At 41.5% G+C, this 21,829-nt stretch overlaps 1 protein-coding gene across 1 annotated transcript in view; it reads left to right on the top strand.

Annotated features, from left to right (window-relative positions):
• ctnna1 (catenin (cadherin-associated protein), alpha 1) overlaps positions 1–16,654 on the top strand; it is a 151,015-nt gene extending 134,361 nt beyond the window's left edge. The window contains exons 17-18 of the mRNA XM_084041905.1: positions 11,998–12,135; positions 14,124–16,654. Of these exons, the coding sequence (XP_083898031.1) occupies positions 11,998–12,135; positions 14,124–14,414 (429 nt within the window). The 3' untranslated portion in view covers positions 14,415–16,654. The remainder of the gene's footprint in view (positions 1–11,997; positions 12,136–14,123) is intronic.
• The last annotated feature ends 5,175 nt before the right edge of the window (positions 16,655–21,829 follow it).

Below are 21,829 nucleotides of genomic sequence, written 5' to 3'. Positions count from 1 at the left end.
CCCAAAATTATTTGTACTTGGCCGCGGACCCCCATCTCAAAATATGTTGTTACAGGGACCCCCAGAAGCAAAGATTTGAATTCAAAATGTTCGCTTTAAAGATATATATTCAAAGATTTGCACACATTTTCACTATTTTTCAAAAATAGCAGATCTACAAGCTCATAGCGCGGCACTCGGTGCCGCGCTATGAGCTTGTATATCTGCTATTTTTGAATAGCCAAAGTGTAAAATAATGCTTTTTAGCTAAAATCTAAAAATGCCACAGTTCCAGGTCTTAATGGGTTAAGAATAAAGACTTTTTTAAATTATCTCCTACTCCACCCCCCGCCTTTTTAATTATGTTTAGCTGTGACCAAGCAGCTAGTATAAGCCCACCCGCTTGGGCAGTGCATCATTTTCAAGCGCTGCCGCGATGCAAAGCCATTGATGGATACCCCAATCTAATGATTGGCTCATAGAGGGCATGAAACATTAACAATTTAACATGGATCTTAACGTGTGTAAAAAATAAAATCCATGATGGGACTTTGTAACCTTAAGCGATAATTTGCATTTAACATTGTCATTTATTTTTAAATGTAATGTTGTATGTACATCTTAGCTCACGCATGCAACCTTCAGGCAAACCGAGAGCTGGTTGCAGCTTAATTAATTACGTGCTTGTTTTAATGATTTTATTTATTTATTTTTACACAAAGGTAATTTTTTGACATTCACGTTATTAGTCGCATGACAATTAAATGGTTAATGCACTGCATTTATTACATTTTTGTACTCGTCTTTTCCGACCACTCAAATGAACATTACAATTCACCCATTCACACACACACACACACATACCACACCGACAGAAACACTGCTACAGATCCACACACGGTTGGAGGCAACCATGCAAGGCTGCTAACCTGCTGTTCAGGAGCAGTTAGGGGTTTCCGTGTCTTGCTCAAGGACACTTGGGCATGCAGCCAGGAGGGAGCCGGTGGATTAAACTGGGAAACCTTCTGGCTCCCCGGCTGCCGCTCTCTATACCTCCTGAGACACTGACTGCAGCAATTGTTGCTATTTTTCTGTTTTACTTAACCCATTGATACCTGGAACGCATCTGTGTCACTTTAGATGTCTTTGGCTATTCAAAAATAGCAGATCTACAAGCTCATAGCGCGGCACCGAGTGCCGCGCTACGAGCTTGTAGATCTGCTATTTTTGAAAAATCGCGAAAATTATTTTTTAATATTTCTTTCCGATTTTTTTTTTTAGGATTTTGAATTTTTTTAGACGCTGCCTCAGGTCTTAATGGGTTAAATCCATCCCCTGTAACCAGTCCAGACTGAAGTAAATTAACTTTGGGGCGTTTTTATATTCTATCCACGGGTCCAGTCTTGTATCAATGTGCCGGAATTGAATCAGCGAGCTGATCTTCTCCAAAATGATTTCAAAACTTGATGTCGGCTTTACATCAAAAAGGCAGTGTATCTTTTTACATCAGCAACTTCATCCTGTTCTCTGTTTCTAACCCACAAACTTACTGATCAAAAAAGCGCAGCGTCCTTCCCTTTAGACTCTCTCCATGAGCTGATAGCAAGGCTATCACATTTCTCTCTCTCTCATGACAAGAAGCTGAAAACAAATCAAAACTTAGCCCGAAAAGCACCTCCCCCCCGGGTTTCTCTCCTGGTGCTTCCTAACCCATTGAGACCTGAAGCCGATTCTAGAAATGTCTTCTAAATCCCAACAGTATTCTGAAAAAACGTATGTTTCTATGTCAGTGGTGCTCAAACTTTTTCATGTCAAGGACCCTCAAGATGATATTTATTTGACCGGGGACCCCCATCTCAAAATGTTTTGTTCCAGGGACCCCCCAGAAGCAAAGATTTGAGTTACAAATGTTCGCTTTAAAACAATATATATTTCAAAGATTTGCACATGTTCACTATTTGTCATAAATAGCAGATCTACAAGCTCATAGCGCGGCACTCGGTGCCGCGCTATGAGCTTGTATATCTGCTATTTTTGAATAGCCCTAAGTGTAAAATAATGCTTTTTTTTAGCTCAAATCAAAAGGTGACACAGATGCGTTCCAGGTCTTAATGGGCTAAACAGGCCCGCGGCTGCAGGGGTGTGTTAGAATGCTCCGGTGTCAGTAGATATTGGAAAGTGGCATTTCCTCTGAGGTGACGCGTCCTGAAAGGTCACAGCAGCGGGCAGCGGCATCGTCAGTGCAGCGGGTTCTCTCTCGCTGCCTTCTGTTGCATTTAATAGGATTCAGCTGAGCTGCATGGCATTTGCAATGATGGGACCTGACCTTCCTGATGATCAGTTCTATCATGGACATTACCGACACGTAGCGCTGTGAAATCCTTTTGTTCAACATCTGCCTCTTTCTCTTTTGATCGGCCTCCATGCCTCACTTTCTCTTTTGTGGACACAGAACAAGGAGAGACGTTTTTTTTTTTACCTCATTCAAAAAATAGCTATAGTTATGACTTAACCCATTAAGACCTGAGGTTCCGATTCTACAAAATATTTAGATTTTTTGTTTTAATAAAATAAATAAAGACATATATATTCAAAGATTTGCACAAATTTCCCACAAAAATAGCAGATCTACAAGCTCATAGCGCGGCACCGAGTGCCGCGCTATGAGCTTGTAGATCTGCTATTTTTGAATAGCCAAAGAAATCTAAAGTGACACAGATACGTTCCAGGTCTTAATGGGTTAAAGTTGCAAGTTCTACTGCTCACCAAAGTGGATAGATATGAGCTCATGAGCTTCAGTCAGTACCACTTTGTCAACCTTCGTAGGTTGGTCCAAATTTCTCAGTGGAAGAGTATAGGGAGATAACCTCCGAACTGCAGATTTGCAAGTTACGTTGCATTAACATATCTTAACCATACAAAAAAAAATCATTGAAATGAGTTTCGGATTGTAGCTTTAACCATAATGACAGCCCAGATCCGCCCGCATTCACAAAATGAAATTTGAGCCTCATGAATATGGAGAAACTTCACCAAAAAGTCAGCCATGTCAGGTGTTGTTACTTAGGAGATTTAATTAACAGATTAGAGTAGAGTAACAGTCACACATGATACCTCTCAGTTCTGCCTTCCTGTGCGCGCTAATGCTTTTGAAAAACGCCGCGAATGTCAACAATGACACACAACGCAGCCCTCTACAAGACCCGTGATATTTCACCTCCTTATCTCTGGTTTCCTTGTAACGAGGCGGTTCACCTTTTTTTTATCGGTTTCACTTGAAAAGATCTCCAGCGTTTGTGGGATGAAAGCCTCTCTCGTGGGCTCTCTGCTCTTGGCAGCAGCTGACCCGGCCAAGGTGAGTCCACTTAAGGGCCACCGTTATACTTCGTTGCGCGTCGGTGTCGCGCACACGCCGAAAATAACAGATCTACAAGCTCGCATCTCGTCCGCACTGTGGCGCGGCGTGAGCCTGTCGATCTGCCGTCTTCGGTGTGCGACACCAGCACGCAACTAAGTATAAATCGCTCTTTAACCCATTGATACCTGAAGCCGATTCTACATGTCTCCTAAATCTCAACAGTTTTCTGAAAAACGTATGTTTCTATATCAGTGGTGCTCAATCTTTTTCATGTCAAGGACCCCCAAAATTATATGTATTTGGCCGAGGACCCCCATCGAAATAATATGTTCCAGGGACCCCCAGAAACAAAGATTTGAGTTAAAAATGTTCGCTTTAAAAATATATATATTTCAAAGATTTGCACACATTTTCACGATTTTTCAAAAATAGCAGATCTACAAGCTCGTAGCGCGGCACTCGGTGCCGCGCTATGAGCTTGTATATCTGCTATTTTTGAATAGCCCAAAGTGTAAAATAATGCTTTTTTAGCTCAAATCTAAAAATGACACAGTTCCAGGTCTTAATGGGTTAATAACCAGTAGTGCGGTGCATGGGAGTGCCATGAGGGCTATATACTGTAGTCCGGTGTCTAAGGGACACTTCAGTGAGCCACACAGGGACAGAACCACGTTTTGTTGATGGGCGAGAGCGCCTGCGATGATGGGCTCTAATGATGGAAGTCTCCATTATAAAACAGAGGGTCAGTCATAAAAAGAAAAAGTCTTGCAAGTGATGACCCCCTTTCTTTTCTCACATGAGATATTATGTGCCATGAAATATAAGGGCATTGTTAAACTAGCATAATGGCTAAATGACTTCATCTTTTTGCATTAGCATCGACTTTCAAGTAACATTAGGGTAACATTACAATTGTAATTACGATTTAGGCTCTTAATTATACCTGCCAACATTAGGCTGTGAAAAAGAGGGAGATTTTTCATCTGCAAATGCCCGACCCTCAATGCCCTGGCCCCAGTATAACCTACAGATTAATAGAATAAATACAAGGATGCAAAAGTCAAATGACTTTTAATTGGTCGCGAATTCATACATCACAACAAAATGTAGTCATTTGAAAATATATATACGAAAAAAGTGATCAAAAGTCGATATCTAAAGGCTAACCTGTGTGTGGCTAGAGGTTAGAATGTGGGTGTAGGGTTTAGAAAAGGGGACACACGTCAAGCAGGGCTGTTTGTGCATGCATTGTGCATGAAATCAGGAGATTAACATGAGAAATTACTAATCAGGAGCACAGCAGGAGATGGGGTTTAAATGGGGAGAATCCTGCAAGAATTTACTATATTATTACAATTATTATTTATTTTTTTTGCAGCAATGTTGAGAAGCCTAATCGGAATAATTTTACTCTTGTATACCTGTATATGAGATGTAAAATGTGTATCTTATCAAAAACAACTTATGAAGTGCAAGTGGTCGATTTGTGTGTTAAGAAGAAAACAAGTGCTACAAAGAAGCACTTGGCTGGACATCAAACCTAACATCTATCTAAATAAAACATGCCTGGCATCTGTTGACAACCCACAGCATGCATCTATCCAAGTTACTAGCATCTCTGAGTCCTGCATGTGAAGCAAAACCTACTAGCATCTGAGTAGCGTAACTAGCATCTGTCTAAATGGGAAACAAATACAGACACAAACATGCAGGTTGAACTGACCTTAACACATTGACATTGACATTGACCTGTTCGCGTAGCCACAGATTTTTTTCCTCCAGTATGATTGTTCCCCAGATGGTTTCTAATCACAGATGAGATTCAGGTGTGGTTTCACAAATGTCAACGAGGTCATTTTGACCTCGTTAACATGTGGTGTTTGATGTTTGAATATAGCTCAAAACCAGTAGTTTTAAACCAAAAAACAATGTGAATTGTTTGTCCGTTTGAATTTTAACATTGAAGTGAATGGAGCAGCAAATCTTTGAACATTTTTAGCTCCTAATCTGTTCGAAATTCGAAAAGGGTTGAAATTATAAAAAAAATCAAAACATTTTTTTCCCTTTTTTTTCAAAAACGTATATATACGTCATTGGCAGGCAACAGCTGATTATTCAAAGACGTATATATACGTCATTGGCAGCTAATGTGTTAAATTGTGAAATACAGCACTAATAACTTAAGGGTAATTCAGACAACTGCAATTTGTTCTGCTTCTAATGCTTAATTTTATACTCCATCATACAACAGTGTCACACGCCGAAAACGGCAGAACTACAAGCTCACAGCAGGGTCACATCTTTCATGGCTTGTGAACTCGTAGATAAGCATTTTTGAGTGGGTGACGCTGTTTTGTCTCGTCTCTAATCTTTGGTCTGAACTACAGTACGCCTATAGACATAATGTCAGTGTGATTTTTTTTTTTTTAAATAATAATCCTTGACAATAAACCCTCGCATGATGCAAGAGTGCGTCGCCTCCATGTTGGAAAAAATATTTTCTGCACTGGTATTTTTGTTCCATAGTGAGTGTACAATATTTATATATATATACTGTATGTCAGCTAAAGAATCAGCAGCGTAAGACACAAGCCCAAGTTAGCCCACCGCACGCAAGGACTGCCATTCGTCAGCGATGCAAGCGTCTTTATGTGAAGAGGTGTCCTTGTCTCTTCTCTGTGCAACTCATGTATTCACATGTCACAGATAGTCAGAGCAGCCTTGCCAGTATTTCCTGTTGAGTGCCGAGTGAAGCAGCTGAAGATGAGCGTGAGCACAAGTGATGCTTTCACAGAGACCCTGATCTCAGCCATCTCAATACTTCCCCCTAGCCCTCATTAGCATGCCTGCTGCATCCAAGCGTCAGCCCAGCTCTGCTGCTGCTACTGCTGCTGCTGTTAGCCCGCTAAGACCTGGAACGCATCTGTGTCATTTTTTTGATTTGAGCTAAAAAAGCATTATTTTACACTTTGGCTATTCAAAAATAGCAGATATACGAGCTTGTAGCGCGGCACCGAGTGCCGCGCTACGAGCTTGTAGATCTGCTATTTTTGAAAAATATTGAAAATGTGTGCAAATCTTTGAATACATATATATTTTTGAAAGCAAACATTTTTAACTCAAATCTTTGCTTCTGGGGGTCCCTGGGACAACGTATTTTGAGATGGGGGGGGGGGGGGGGGGCTGCGGCTAAATACATATACATGTTGGGGGTCATTGACATGGAAAAAGTTTAAGAACCACTGATATAGCAACGTAGGTTTTTTTCAAAAAAAAAACTGTTGGGATTTAGAAGACATTTTGTAGAATCGGGAACCTCAGGTCTTAATGGGTTAACTGCGTGCACACGCACACCTACACACACCATGTCCATATCACCCCCCCCCCCCCCACACACACACACACACACACACACACACACACTTAGCTTAATGTATACGCCGTCACACAGCGGTGTTGCTTGCCGACAAGAGCTGATCTACTATCTTAACGACGGCACCGAGACGTCGTCAGCAAGCAACACCTTCATACCGCTCTTTATTTACTCTTCCTCGGGCTCACTCTACCTCTCCACATCTTCCTCCTCCTCACAGACTGCTCATTCCTCCCTCCCTCCCTCCCTGCTTCTCCTCCCGTCACATTTTTTGTCCCCCTCTTTCTTTAATTCCTCCTCCTCCTCCTATCCCCCTCCCTTTTTCTCTGGTCTTACAGCCATGTCTTTAGTCCTCCTCTATCACGATCATTCCCTCCAGCACTCTTCCCCCCCCACACCCCACCCCCACCTCCTCCTCTGTCATACCCTCCTTTTCCTCTCCTGTAATAGGATGTCAACTCTTCACCTCTCCTTACTCCCCTACTTAACGAGTCCTTCTATTAACCCACTGAGACCTGAAGCCGACTCTACGTGTCTCCTAAATCTCATCAATTTTCTGAAAAACGTTTGTTTCTGTTTGAGTGGTGATCAATCTCATGTCAAGGACCCCCAAAATTGTATGCATTTGGCCGTGGACCCCCATCAAAATATTGTTTTCCAGGGACCCCCCAGAAGCAAAGATTTGAGTTAAAAATGTTCGCTTTAAAAAATATATATATTCAAAGATTTGCACCCATTTTCACGAATTTTCAAAAATAGCAGATCTACAAGCTCATAGCGCGGCACTCGGTGCTGCGCTATGAGCTTGTAGATCTGCTATCTTTGAATAGCCAAAGTGTAAAATAATGCTTTTTGGCTCAAATCTAAAAATGACACAGTTCCAGGTCTTAATGGGTTAATCAGCAGCCCACGGTGCTGATAGGAGTGATATACTCCATTTTATCACTGTTGTCTCAGGGTGTCTCTCTCTCTCTCTCTCCCCCCCTCCCCGTCTCTCTGTAAACACACACACATATACATTTATATAATGATTTTGTCTACTGTGTGATATGCTGTCGGTGGGTTGAGTTCACGTTTGCGCACGTTGATGAAAGGGCATAGATTTCTGTTCTCTACGTAGGCTGGCAGCAGCAACTGCGACATCTTTGTTCATCTATAGCCCATGCTCACAGCCCCTTAATGTTGTCTGTGTGTGACTGTGTGTGTGTGTGTGTAGTGGTTGAACACAGTTGAGCATGCAGGGGAAGTATGTGATTGCGTGCGTGCGCGTGTGCGTGTGCGTGTGCACTCGCATCTTCTGGAGCAGCAGAGTGCTCCAGACTGCTCACCAGGGACACCACTGATGCGCTCAGCAGGATTAGGGTTTAACCCATTAAGACCTGAGGCCATTCTTAAAAATGTTTTATAAATTCGGAGTTTTTTTTTAAAAGAATTTAAAACTTTTTTTTTCAAAAATAGCGGATCTACAAAAATTAAAGACAAAAAAATCTAGATTTAAAAAAAATAGCAGATTTACAAAAATTAAAAGAAAAAAAAAAATCAAGATTTTTTTTTAAATAGCAGATCTACAAAAATTACAAAAAAAAAATCAAGATTTTTCAAAAATAGCAGATCTACAAAAATTACAAAAAAAAAATCACAAGCTCATAGCGCGGCACTCGGTGCCGCGCTATGAGCTTGTAGATCTGCTATTTTTGAATATCCCAAAGAAATCTAAAGTGACACAGATGCGTTCCAGGTCTTAATGGGTTAATCATAACTCCCGGCCCATTTCACGTGTCCAAAAATCACAACCCCAAAACCCCCCTCTTTCAGCTCACTTCTCCCTTACCATGGGGAACGAGTAGACAGGGGGGGTGAGGTCCCTGGCGCTCTGTTAACTACTGCACATAAACGCTTGTAATAGTAGAAGGTCATGATATTCTCGTCATTGCAGGGAGAGGGATATTTCTGTTTCATTTATTCACTATGAGCCAGTGAAAATGTAATCTTGCTTTCCTCTGAATGCTATACACATGCACGCCCAGGATTTTTGAGCACACACAATACCCTCTTACAACACAGAGCTGTAGTTTTAGCGTTCACCTTTAAGCCTGTCCTTAGATTTAACGGCTACCAGAGGCACCTACTTTCAAACGATCTGCTGGCGAAACAACAGCGTTATACAGTAATAAGCACTTTTTCTCTCTCTCTCTCACACACACACACAGGTTTAGTGATATTAGATCACTAAACCTGTGCTATAAGCCCAGTAGCCTGTGATTGTTAAAAGGATATGTTGAATGCTCTTAAGCTCTTCAGAACTGCAGTATGCCCACGTAAAAATGGATCGGAAATGTTCATGTGTGACCTGGTTCAACACCACCGAGATGTTGTGAGAATCAGTGATGAAGCCGCAGAGCCCTGTCACTGTGTTTACATCCCTCACCTTATGAACAGTATAGAAGCCTAATTGTCAGGCAGACAGGCAGCCAGGTTGGCAGGGGGCTCTTTTAGCAAACCGAGTAAGGCATTGAAAGTGGTGTTCCAGCCAGGAGACTTGGTCTAATTATGACAAGCAATGCAACTCTGTCAGCTGAGAACAGAGTGCAGAATAACTTGAACTCTATGGAGAGTAACCAACCATTTATACCAGTGCGCATGCATAGATAGATAGATAGATAGATAGATTATACATTTATATGATCTAAAGTGATATTGTAGATTTATAATTGCTGCGCTATTCTCTTTATGGTTGCAAGTCGCCCAATATATATGGGCATATACTGATGACAGCGTAAAGGGGGACACGGGGCAGACGGGTACTCTGACAAAGGCCATTACATAACCGGGTGGGGAATGCGTTCCTGACTTGCATCCTTCCCGAGTAAGCCAGTCCCCAACCAGTCTAGTAGCAGTTAATAATATGCTCCAATGATCACTGAAAATTATGTGAGAATATTTTAGTTATTTATAATATATTTTCTTTGAACTTTTTAGCATTATACTGTAAGACTCCTAGTCTGAATGAATCTGCACTCTTTCACACCTAGCGGCAAAGGCTATAGTGCAGGTTCAGTGTGTCAAGGTATGGCAGGTAAGCGCTATATCCCAGAGAGGATATGGAAGTTGACTGGAAAAAAAGAGTGATGGAGTCTGAATGACAAGCATTTTTTTTTGCTGGCAGATTTGCATAATGCGTGGCATTAAAAGTATGCTTTAATTTATTTGTCATTAATGGATCTCATTAATTTGGGTGCATTTTTGTTCTCTGTTCTCCACCATTTACCTGACCTCTACGAGGCTGTTTATAGTTTTGCTGAGTGCCACTACGCCTCGATGGCAATGCGAACCAGAGAGATGCAGCCTACTTTTCCTACAGTACTTAGCACAGCTGCAGTATTCTAATTGTGTTTTTTATTTTTTTTGTTTCAGACATTTTAACCCATTAAGACCTGAGGCGATTCTTTAAAAAAATCGAAATCCTAACAGTTTTTCGGGAAAAAAAATATACAAAATATTTTCACTATTTTTGAATAGCCAAAGACATCTAAAGTGACACAGAAGCGTTCCAGGTATCAATGGGTTAAAGCATATCTTATCCACGGTGTTTCCTTTTGAGAGTGAATTATGCATATGGTAGCCTCTTGAGTCTTTCTCCAGCCCTCAGCAGTTTATTTATTTGCGCTTTTACCCAAGGCCTCATTGTCTAAATTGCTGGAATGGAGGGTATTCCAACAATTTTATCTGAACCGTCCCCCTCTCATACTGGCATACTGGCAGTCAGGAGGCCGGCTTTGTTTAATTATCGTGAGGACAGTCATGGCTTCTTTTGAATAGGAATGTCTTTTTTTGTGTGTTTTTTGTTTCACTCTTGAGTAAGATGCTAGTTTATGTGAAGCTCAGACTCTACGCCAACGAGCACCTTTTAACCCATTGAGACCTGAAGCCGATTCTACATGTCTCCTAAATCTCAACGGTATTCTTGAAAACGTATGTTTCTATATCAGTGGTGCTCAATCTTTTTCATGTCAAGGACCCCCAAAATGATATGTATTTGGCCGCGGACCCCCATCAAAATATGTTGTTCCAGGGACCCCCCAGAAGCAAAGATTTAAGTTAAAAATGTTCGCTTTAGAAATATATATATTCAAAGATTTGCACACATTTTCACGAATTTTCAAAAATAGCAGATCTACAAGTATATCTGCTATTTTTGAATAGCCCAACGTGTAAAATAATGCTTTTTAGCTCACATCTAAAAATGACACAGTTCCAGGTCTTAATGGGTTAATGTTCCCTCAGCGTAATTGACTGACAGTGGCGTTTGCCTTTTCAATTGAATTTGCATTTGGTGTGACTTCTCATGGTGCATAACACAGTGAATGTATGAGAATATGTGGGTGTTTTTTCAGTCATCTTGGCTCTGAACACAGGCTTAATGTGGGTGTCCATCTACCCTAACTGTCACAGCACCATGACTCAATGTGACAAACTGGGGGTGGGGGGGATGCATGGATTCAAGTTATCAGACTTGATTTCATGCATTTGGATTCCATAGCGTCCAGCATGCCTTTCTCTTGGCTAAAGCTGGGCATACACTGCACGATTTTAAGACATGTTGGTGCGAAAATTCGGCACGACAGCACGGAAATCGTGAGGCTCAAAAACCGTAGCCTTTTCTTTAGGACAATTTATGCTCTGTTGCACGCCGGTGTTGTGCACCGAAAATTGCCGATCTACAAGATCACAACCTGACGCGTTGCTAGCTTGTAGATCAGCTATTTTCTGTTTAAATCGGGCATAACCCTAACCAGAATACTGTAGCAATAGATTAGAATATGTTCAGATGCATCTTCCATAAACTCCAATTATTAGGTTTTATTGAAGAATCTTATGGTCATGGACATTTCGTAAAAGCAACGGTTAAAGCCTCAATCTACGCTTACTTCAACTGGTTGGATGTATGTAGAACAGCAGGAACATAGTTTAGAACACCAAACACATCATCCTTTTACATATTGTGCTAATTGTTTAGCAGATTGGTACTTGGCCTAGCAAAACTTTCAGTCCTGAGATATATCTTTTTTTCTTTAATCCCTGATCAACATGACCAACTGGGCGTGGGGGATGGGAACCAGCAAATGTGTATGGAGCTGACTAAAATGGGATGCATTGTAATAGTAGTTGAACTGTATACTCAGTTTCAAAGTCAGCTTCACAGTGAATATATTGGATCTACACATACTGTACACACACACGCTAGAAACCCTTTGTTGAGTGTCTCTTTTCTTTCCCTGTCTCGTAGTGTCCAGACTCGGTGTCCTGTAAGCAGGACCTGCTGGCTTACCTTCAACGTATCGCCCTGTATTGCCACCAGCTCAACATCTGCAGCAAGGTCAAGGCGGAGGTGCAGAACCTGGGAGGAGAACTGGTCGTGTCAGGGGTAAGTGCACCACTTTTCTAAAACATCCCGCTTAGATTGTCTGTGGCTCTCAAATTCTCTGTCATCACAGGGTGCCAGAGCCCCTTAACCCGTTGAGTCCAGAAGCCGATTTTTAGCTAATGTCTTCCAAATCCCAACAGTATTCTGAAAAAACGTATGTTTCTATATCAAGTGGTTCTCAAACGTTTTCATGTCAAGGACCCCCAAAATGAGATGTATTTGGCCGCTGACCCCCATCTCAAAATATTCTGTTCCAGGGACCCCCCAGAAGCAAAGATTTGAGTAAAAAATGTTGGCTTTAAAAGAATATAAATATATTAATTTGCACACATTTTCTCGATTTTTCAAAAAATTGCAGATCTACAAGCTCATAGCGCGGCACTCGGTGCCGCGCTATGAGCTTGTATATCTGCTATTTTTGAATAGCCAAAGTGTAAAATAATGCTTTTTTTTTAGCTCAAATCAAAAAGTGACACAGATGCGTTCCAGGTCTCAATGGTTTAAGAGCAACACGGTGCTCCAGTGATGGCTGTCAAATTGTCACATGGAACTTGCTACGATTGCAGGTGTTACAAAGTTGAACTTGGCTTAAAGTGGAAACTAAATCAAAGTAAAAAGCCTATTCTACATTCTTCTCCCTAGCAAGTTTATTCACTAGTAGTTTCAGGCTAGGATGATTTATGCAAGTGGAACGTCTAGACTGTTTTCCCTAAAACAATTTTATCAGCCCCGCACACATTTATGGTGCGTGCCAAATAAATTAGAAATGCAAATGTTTAATGACCAAGGCAAATCACAGCGATTAGGTAATGATTCATACCGCGGCATGTCATATTTGCAGATTATGTTTCCATATCTGGTACAGAGAACATAATCAGTCTTGGGAAGGACTAGTGTTGCCCAACCGCTTTCTCAGTGGCTTAAGATAACACAGTGCTAGAGGATATTTACATACAGACAACATGGGGAGTGACTTAGTTATCTACTTTCTCGTGGAATTGTTGCCGGTCACATGTACTGTATGTGCAGATAATGCGTGTGTTCCCTTCTAGACTGGGAAAAGAACCAGGTCTTACTCTATTGACATATTGTCAGAGGCAGAGGGTTGTCTGAGGCCATCATACCGTAGTTTACATTAGTATGACCTTTTCCACATAGTTATGCTCTTCTCACACCCGTTTATGCTCCAGACAAATACTACAATCGGATTTTTTTCCATTAGAAACCCACAAGCACAAAGCGCTACACAATTGTGAATTGTCAAAGTAGCCAAAATAGTGGATAGACTAGAGCTGGTCACATACACGTCAAAATACTGTGTTAATATCATTCTGAGGCCTCTAGTCTGAGGGTGGCAAACTGTCATACTTGATCAATAACTGCCCACTACAATATTTTCCCCATGAATTCCATGCAACACTAATTAAATCTTCCTATTAGCCGTAGATGTGGTGTAAATTATTGAGTGAGGTAGGTAGGTAGTTCGGTTGAATTGAAAATAACCCATAAATTGGTTGTTTAACCCATTAAGACCTGGAACGCATCTGTCATTTTTTGATTTGAGCTAATAAGCATTATTTTACACTTTGAGTTTGGGCTATTCAAAAATAGCAGATATACACGCTCATAGCGCGGCACCGAATCGTATCGATCATATCGTAGAATATATATTGTTTAAAGCGAACATTTGTAACTCAAATCTTTGCTTCTGGGGGGGTCCCTGAAACACAACATTTTGAGATGGGGGGTCGGCGGCCAAATACATATAATTTCGGGGGTCCTTGACATGAAAAAGTTTGAGCACCACTGATATACTGTAGAAACATACGTTTTTTCAGGAAACTGTTGGGATTTAGAAGACATTTGTAGAATCGGCTTCAGGTCTTAACGGGTTAAAAACATTTGCATGTAAAAGATCCCTTTTTCCAACGAGACTTTGTCCGTGGTCTTTTCCAACACTCTTCTCCTCCTCTCTCCTCTCTCGTCAGGTGGACAGCGCCATGTCCCTGATCCAGGCCGCCAAGAACCTGATGAACACGGTGGTGTCCACCGTCAAGGCGTCCTACGTGGCCTCCACGAAGTACCAGATGAACAAGGGCATGCAGTCCCTCAACATGCCCGCCATCTCCTGGAGGATGAAAGCCCCGGAGAAGAAGCCCCTGGTGAAGAGGGAGAAGCCCGACGACAACACCACCAACCGGGTCAAGCGGTCCTCTCACAAGAAGCACGTGAACCCCGTGCAGGCGCTCAGCGAGTTCAAGGCCATGGATAGCATCTAAAAATGAGCCCCCGTGTCAAAAGTCTCACGACCGACAGGGCGAGATATATATGTTTAGTCGATATTCCTTTTTATGTAGATTTATCATTTTCAGTCGTTCGGAAAAAGACGAGGGTAAAGAAACAAATGTTACTCCTTCACCGTTGTCGACCTTTATTGTTTGATTTGCAGTTGCTTTACAGAGGAATCCTAAGATATGACAACTATAGTCCAACTCTGTCTCTCATAACTCCCTTAGTCGAGCGTTAACCCATTAAGACCTGAGGCGATTCTTAAAAATGTTTTCTAAATTTCAGATTTTTTTTGGAAAAAAAATAAAATAAAAAATGTTTTCAAGACTTTTCAAAAATAGCAGATCTACAAGCTCATAGCGCGGCACTCGGTGCCGCGCTATGAGCTTGTATATCTGCTATTTTTGAATAGCCAAAGAAATCTAAAGTGGCACAGATGCGTTCCAGGTCTTAATGGGCTTTAAGTATGAAAAAGAAAGGCAGTTGGAGGAATTAACTGGAGATGTATTTCACCTTCTTCCCTTTTGTCTGTGATGCGTCTATGAAAGAAAGAGAGAAACGCTCTTTCATCGATACTGTAAGAAATAATTCCAGGAAGCTTTTTGATTTGATCTTGTGTGTGTTTTTGTATTTTATAAATCTATTTGGGTCACTTTGCTATTCCACTTGGTTCATATAATGAGATGGCATTATATCTTGTAATGTGTAGTGCAGGTATCAACTATGCAAAAGCTCGACTGCCTTATTTCTGCTCAAGCAATAATTGTAGTGAAATCTTTCGATGTGCAGAGCTAACTCTAGTGAGATTTTTTTGATTTTAGATAAGAAACCAAAGTCAATATTTGTCTGTGTATCCTTACATTTTTATATCTCTATACAATGTATTTTGCTATACCACTACAGAATTCAAATAACACTGATTTCTCCTTTAACACTATTTTTAAGTATGCTGCGTCTACGGATATTGTGGGTCCTCTTGGACCTCTGGATGAGTAGATATTATTGTCATTAAATACACCCCAACTAGATCGTGTTGACTGAACGCAGCAAGCCAAAGGGGTGAGTCTTCTGAACCTCCTGTTTTGATTCACACTATTGTCACAAGGGGGCTGCATCCCATACTTACAGCCCACACAAGCACACGGTGGGTGAGACCTTGTAAATGAGCACTCGACCCCATCCTCTCTATCCATCTGAGAGTCGCAGTACCCAGTGGACCAAACCACCATGACTAGTCTGCGTGTCAGCGCTCTCCAAAGCCGACAAGCTCCATTTGCTGTCACTGAGACACACACACGCGCGCGGCCCCCTCCAGAATCTAAGCATGCGTCCAAATTTAGGGATCAATATTTTCTCTCCCTCTGTACAGCGTAGATAGGGGTGAGTGGACAGAGGAAGAATGTTGACAGGCTTTTAGCTGCAGGTTTAACTGTGATTCCTCCTCCATTCAAGCGGCAAGCCTTAAGCTTCAACATTGATCTTAATGTTTCTTTATGTTAAATCACACCATCGTTAAAGGACTGTTTAGATTTTAGTCATTAGGAAAGACCTTGAAATGACTTTTTGCATTTTGGAGCTTAATCACTTAAGCTCTATATACAAAGTCTTAATAAATAGTGAGTGTGCAATACATTTTTGCAATTTTTGAGACTGTTTAGAAAAAGATGAAATTGCTTAGATTTTTTAATTCGTTTTAATTGAAACTTTTTGGAAAATTGATCAACATTTCCCAAAATAAGGACGCCAGGGTTAGTGTCGTTAAAGGTGATTAAAAACAAGTCCAAATGGATAAAATTACTCCTAGATGCTAGTTGTTTTCTGGGTGTATACATAGCTATCTACTGCGCAGTGATGTCTTTCAAACCCTGGTGCTTTGGTTGACATTTTTCTGTTGTTGCTGTTGTTGCTGTTGTTGCTTGTTTTGTGTCTGTAAACTGTAGTGGAATGGGTATGTACTCTAAGGTATATGACAGATATGGAAGATATATTTTTTCCTGCTTGTTATGATGTTGGCTTTCAAGCAAGTCGGAGTGTTTTTTTTTGTGACTAGAGTGGAAATATTTTTCCCTGAGTTAGGTCTCCTCTTTGCTGTGGAGTTTACAGTTTGAACGTGGAGTGTGGATAATACTTGCTGTGGACGTTTCTTCATCATTGGGAGCCGACTTTTTACTGCACACTGTTTTACATATTCATGCACCTGCTTTATTTCTTAATAAATGGGGTGAATACATGTTGGTGTTTTTGTCAGATGTGTACCGTCGACCTGCAAGTAATCAGTTTTTCTTCTTTCTCCCATACCGACTATCAAGATTTGACGTGAGTCTCAAGGCTACACCTATTTGTGGCTGAAATAAGGGGGTTGGTTGGCTGCCGGAGAAGGTAGCTCTCGAGAACAATTTTCTCCCTCGAAGGTAATGAGAGGCTCAGTTCACCAGCATGAACTGCAGGCTATGCATAATGAAGAATGTACATACCTCTCTTATAGGTATTTTTTATTGACTCTGGGGTTATGTGTGCACTTTATGGACCTTCTATACACAATGCAATAAAAACCAACCTGAGCCCCATGTGATCAGGCCATGCGTGTATTTCCACAAACCGGCATAGCTTCACACATGCGTACACTCATTACTGGTATAGTCTCAGGTTGACCTTTTTCTCACAACATAAGCAAGAAATAAAATGAATCTGAGCGGAGGAAGTGGAGACGGAGCAGGATATGAGCAGCTAGATGTATATGACGCAACAATGCGCTAGAAATGAACCCTTTTTCCAGTCATCTTTAAGCCATTAAGGCCTGAGGTTCCGATTCTACAAAATGTCTTCTAAATTCCAACTGTTTTTTAAAAAAAAGCGTATATGTCACTATAATCAGTGGTTCTCAAACTTTTTCATAACTGTCAAGGACCCCCAAAATGATATTTGGCCGCCGACCCCCATCTCAAAACATTTTTTCCAGGGACCCCCAGAAAGCAAAGACTTGACTTACAAATGTTCGGTTTAAAAAATAAATATTCAAAGATTTGCACACATTTTCTCGATTTTTCAAAAATATTCTACAAGCTCATAGCGCGGCACCCGGTGCCACGCTATGAGTGTTGTATATCTGCTATTTTTGAATAGCCAAAGTGTAAAATAATGCTTTAGCTAAAAATCAAAAAGTGACACAGATGCGTTCCAGGTCTCAATGGGTTAAGCCCCAACGGGCAACAGTGGGGGGGGGATTATACATTCCAAAGAGAAACGGAGGGACCATATCTCTGGCGGTTTTGCTGACAGAGAATACAGAGTCTATTTTCATGAGACAATTCAAGACAGATGTGATATACAATGTTGACAGAGAAAAGCGCTTCATACCCCCCACACTCACACCCACATAGCCGCCACCCCCCCCCCACCCCCCCACCCCCATCTTCCAGTTTGTTCTCGTTCATGTTTTTTGCGTGTCAATCAAAAAACCCTGCTATGGCATGACGTGATTGAGTGAAGTATGATCAATCATACTGGTGGGCTTTGACAGTTTAATCAATAGCGGAAGTTTTCGCAAAGATTCCCATTATTTCATATATGGTGCAGTAGTACATTGGGGGGGGGGGGAGTACAGAGACTCATGGCTGTCTAGCTTAACATAACCACAGGCAGGGAGGGACAGGTCTCTGAAGTATTAGCCCTCAACGAGGTGTGAAAGGATCGGTAATAAACAGTTTGCCAGACTGACAAGCTTCCCAGTGCAGTGGTGGACTTTCCACATGGATAGGCATGGCGGCGTGTACAGTATACGTATACATATGTTAAATATCGTCCGTGTCCAGGACGAACCAGCTAACTCCATTTTCAGCTTCTGACAAAACCTAACGACTCCATTGGATCCTCAAACTGTCTGTCAACACTACGCAACTCCCCCCCCCCCCCCCCCCCCCCCTCTCCTCTCCTACAGGCAGAGCGCGCTGGCGCAGTGAGAGAGGAGGAGCACGCAGCACATAAACAAACTAAACGGCAGGGGTTTTCTCCCCGTAGTCTGTTAAAACTATGCAGTGTACCTGTTTATCAAACTTAGCACTGATGCTAATGTTAGTAATTATATTTCTAAAATCTATGAAGTGTTTAATGAGGAGAGCAATGTGACAAGAATAAAGGAGTTCATAGCATTTCTGTCGCGCTAGTTCTACTCCAACTCTGAACCCCTCTTTGCAGAAGTTATTGTAATATTTAAAGTCCCGTTCATTATTGTAGGCCTATATAATAAGTGTCATGGAGCATCAGGGCATTAATTCACACGTTGTGATGCATTGTGAGCTTGGAGATCCATTGTTAGCTTTTGGGAATTTATACCCTTTTGAAACCTCTCCCTCAGCAGCGAGTGGAGCTATTGTTAGTCGGACTCCTAACTCCATTTCAGCTTGATTTCTGCTCGTCTGAAACTACTAACTCCACTTGCGCTGGATTTGGGTAAAGTGTTGATAATATAATGACACATGCAAGTATCTGACAATATATAAAGTCACTATATCAACCTTGATGAGGCAGCATTGCTTTGTTTTAAAAATATAAGCTTTTCTTCATTTCCTGAAAAACGTATATTTTGTTTTTTCGTTTTCCTGAACAATGAGCGTTTTGGAGTTAGTTTGGTTGGTCTAATTGCTCACAGGTTCTCATTGGAAACAAGACCGCAAGGACTTTCATGAACGACCTGTTAAAAGGAATTATCCTTATCCTTATCCTAGCAGGTTCACGCTGGACAGCAGAGATATGACTGTTTGAAGGGTCCCCAAATCAGCCTGCACATATACTGTATGCACACACACCAGAGAAATGTACCATTCTCACCCCAACCCCAGTGCAGTAATGTCAAATAATGCAGTTCTTCTTGGCACAATGTCAATAGAGTTGCACAGGAATCCAAAATAAACACGGCGAAGCATGGGAAATTGTATTTTGTATTGGATAATGTTCATATTGATCACCGCTTACAAATGTATGAGTGCAGTTAATTTCCTTTCCAAAGCTGCTTTGAAGTTAAATCCTTTTGAGGTGAAATTATTTTTTTAAATGTACACATTAAAACCAGAGATGCTGTTTGTTTCCCTCTCTTTAGATTAGTTAACATCCAGCACAGACATTGAAATGTCATCCCTGCTCTTTCAATATTTACCTATTTTAAACACTGAAGACGGGAGAAAGTTTTTTTTTATCAACTCTTCATTCATTTCCTGTGACCAAATAAACCTAACCTTCCCACAGTGTCAATATCAAAGACATGTTAACTACTGCGTTTTATAAGGGTTGGTTTTAAGGCTGAACAAGTGTCCTAAAGCCACAGTACTCGCACACGGCGGTGAAATATAGCGTGGGTTTTCCCAACCCGGAGTGTGACATAAGCAAAACACGCAATTGTGTATGAATAAGCTCACTAGGCAGAATACAGTTTTGGGGGAAGCATACTTCCCCCAAAGGCCTTCGGGTGAAATGGGAGTATTTAGTTAGTGAATTGCACTGTATGTGTGTCTTTTGTGCTTTTAGTGGCACAGTAATGCCTAATTTATAGTCAGTCGTAGAGTGATTGAGAGAGCAGAAGTCCCAAAACATTTGATCGTCACTTAATTCACCTCGGATGGTTACATCGATTCGGATGTGATAGTACATTGTGAGCTTGTAAATCGGCTTATTTCCAGCAAAGATATTTTGTGTAGAGGGAAAAAAGGAGGCGACCAAGTGGACCCCTGGGGGCACTCTGGTCGATAAAGTATATAGACTTTTAAGTCGTTAAATGGAGCCTTTCATTGTAAATGCTGACTCCTTGTTGGCTCGTTGATGTGAGCCTGCTGGTTGCCAGTCATGGTGACCAAAGGATTCTTTTAGCACTGCACAGGGAAATGGGAATCCTATATTAATACACACAGTACTCCACACCCAGTATCCTTCTATAATTCACCAAATCTCTGCGTGTCAGTCTGTCTGGGTCTTTGCTCCGAGAGCGTCCCACCAAAACGGTCTCGAATTATAATTTTCTTTAGTAAATAAAGTGTTATTTTGTCCAAGTTATTCGATATAGCTCATGGTTGTATTTGTATTTCTGCTCTTCTATTGAGACATTTCGAACATGTGTCTTGTTTGACACAACTCTTGACACTATCCAGTTTCTTGTTGGACACCGGAAGGTCAAAATTCAACTCCTCCCTTGAGCAAGCAGGCAGGCAGGCTCAGTGGTAAACATTTCAGCACTTGCACAGGAGACAGGCTAGAACAGGAAAGCTGCATAGTGCTGCTTTAATACTATTAACGAACACAACTGCAGCGGTTGTAATTTGTCTGCTGGTTTTTCTATTGAGAAATGTCTATCCCGCGTAGTCGGATAGGACCACTACTGGTTGACAAGAGCATGAAGCTCAAAGCACATTGGGCCTGATTCACTAAGCTGGTCTTCCATTAAGACCTGAGGCGATTCTTTAAAATGTTTTTTCAAAAATAGCAGATCTACAAGCTCATAGCGCGGCACTCGGTGCCGCGCTATGAGCTTGTATATCTGCTATTTTTGAACAGCCAAAGAAATCTAAAGTGACACAGATGCGTTCCAGGTCTTAGGTCCCTCCATTGCGCGATGGGTCAGCTGAACGGAACTCTCATGTGTAATAAGAATAACACGTTTACAAAGTCTAACCTCACGCCCAAAGGCTAATAAAACCTGGAACGGATATCATATGAGCCCTTTCTACTGAACAATTGCTCACTCACCTTTGCCGAGGTAAAAAGATGATGCCGGAATCCGCCAATATCCGAAATATAACATTGAAAGCCCAATAGGTGAGACTGTGGCCACACAGTGTTTGCCGGGGATCTAATAATTCGGCTCTAAATGTGTCGACTGAAAAGTAAAAATCGGTTGAATTTCCATCATGTGAATAATATGCATACAAGCAATAGATCATTAGACATATTTTTTCTTTCTTTTTTTATGTGTTGACAAATGTTGAGCACATACCTGTAATTGCACTATTGTAATTGAAGAATAAGATGATGATATATACAAGCTTTGGTCCATGTAAGTCTGCCTCCGAGCAGACGAGAGAGAAAAATTGATGTGAAAAAAAAGGTTGATGTATCAGACTTATGTACAAAATCTGGGCGTAAACTGCTCAGTGAATCAGGCCCATTGTGTCCTCTTTGCTCAACAGTAGCAAAGAGGTGTCCTGGGCATGACGATAAACTGCAACCGCAGGCTGCAGAGAGGTAGCCCCTTACCTCAGCAAGGGCCCTTTGGCAAAGGAAATGTCCCTACTGACAGACCTGGTCCTTCTGCATGCTTGTATGGTACGTCCGATGGTACCCAGTCTAGCCAACACATCGGATAGGAGAGGGAAACTCTGATTCCAAACCACCTGCTGCCTTGCAGGGCATTCCTCATAGG

The sequence above is a fragment of the Gymnoscopelus microlampas genome, assembly GCF_963454915.1.
Source record: "Gymnoscopelus microlampas genome assembly, chromosome: 18".
NCBI classification, from domain to species: Eukaryota; Metazoa; Chordata; class Actinopteri; order Myctophiformes; family Myctophidae; genus Gymnoscopelus; species Gymnoscopelus microlampas.
This window is presented reverse-complemented; position numbering and strand designations above follow the sequence as displayed.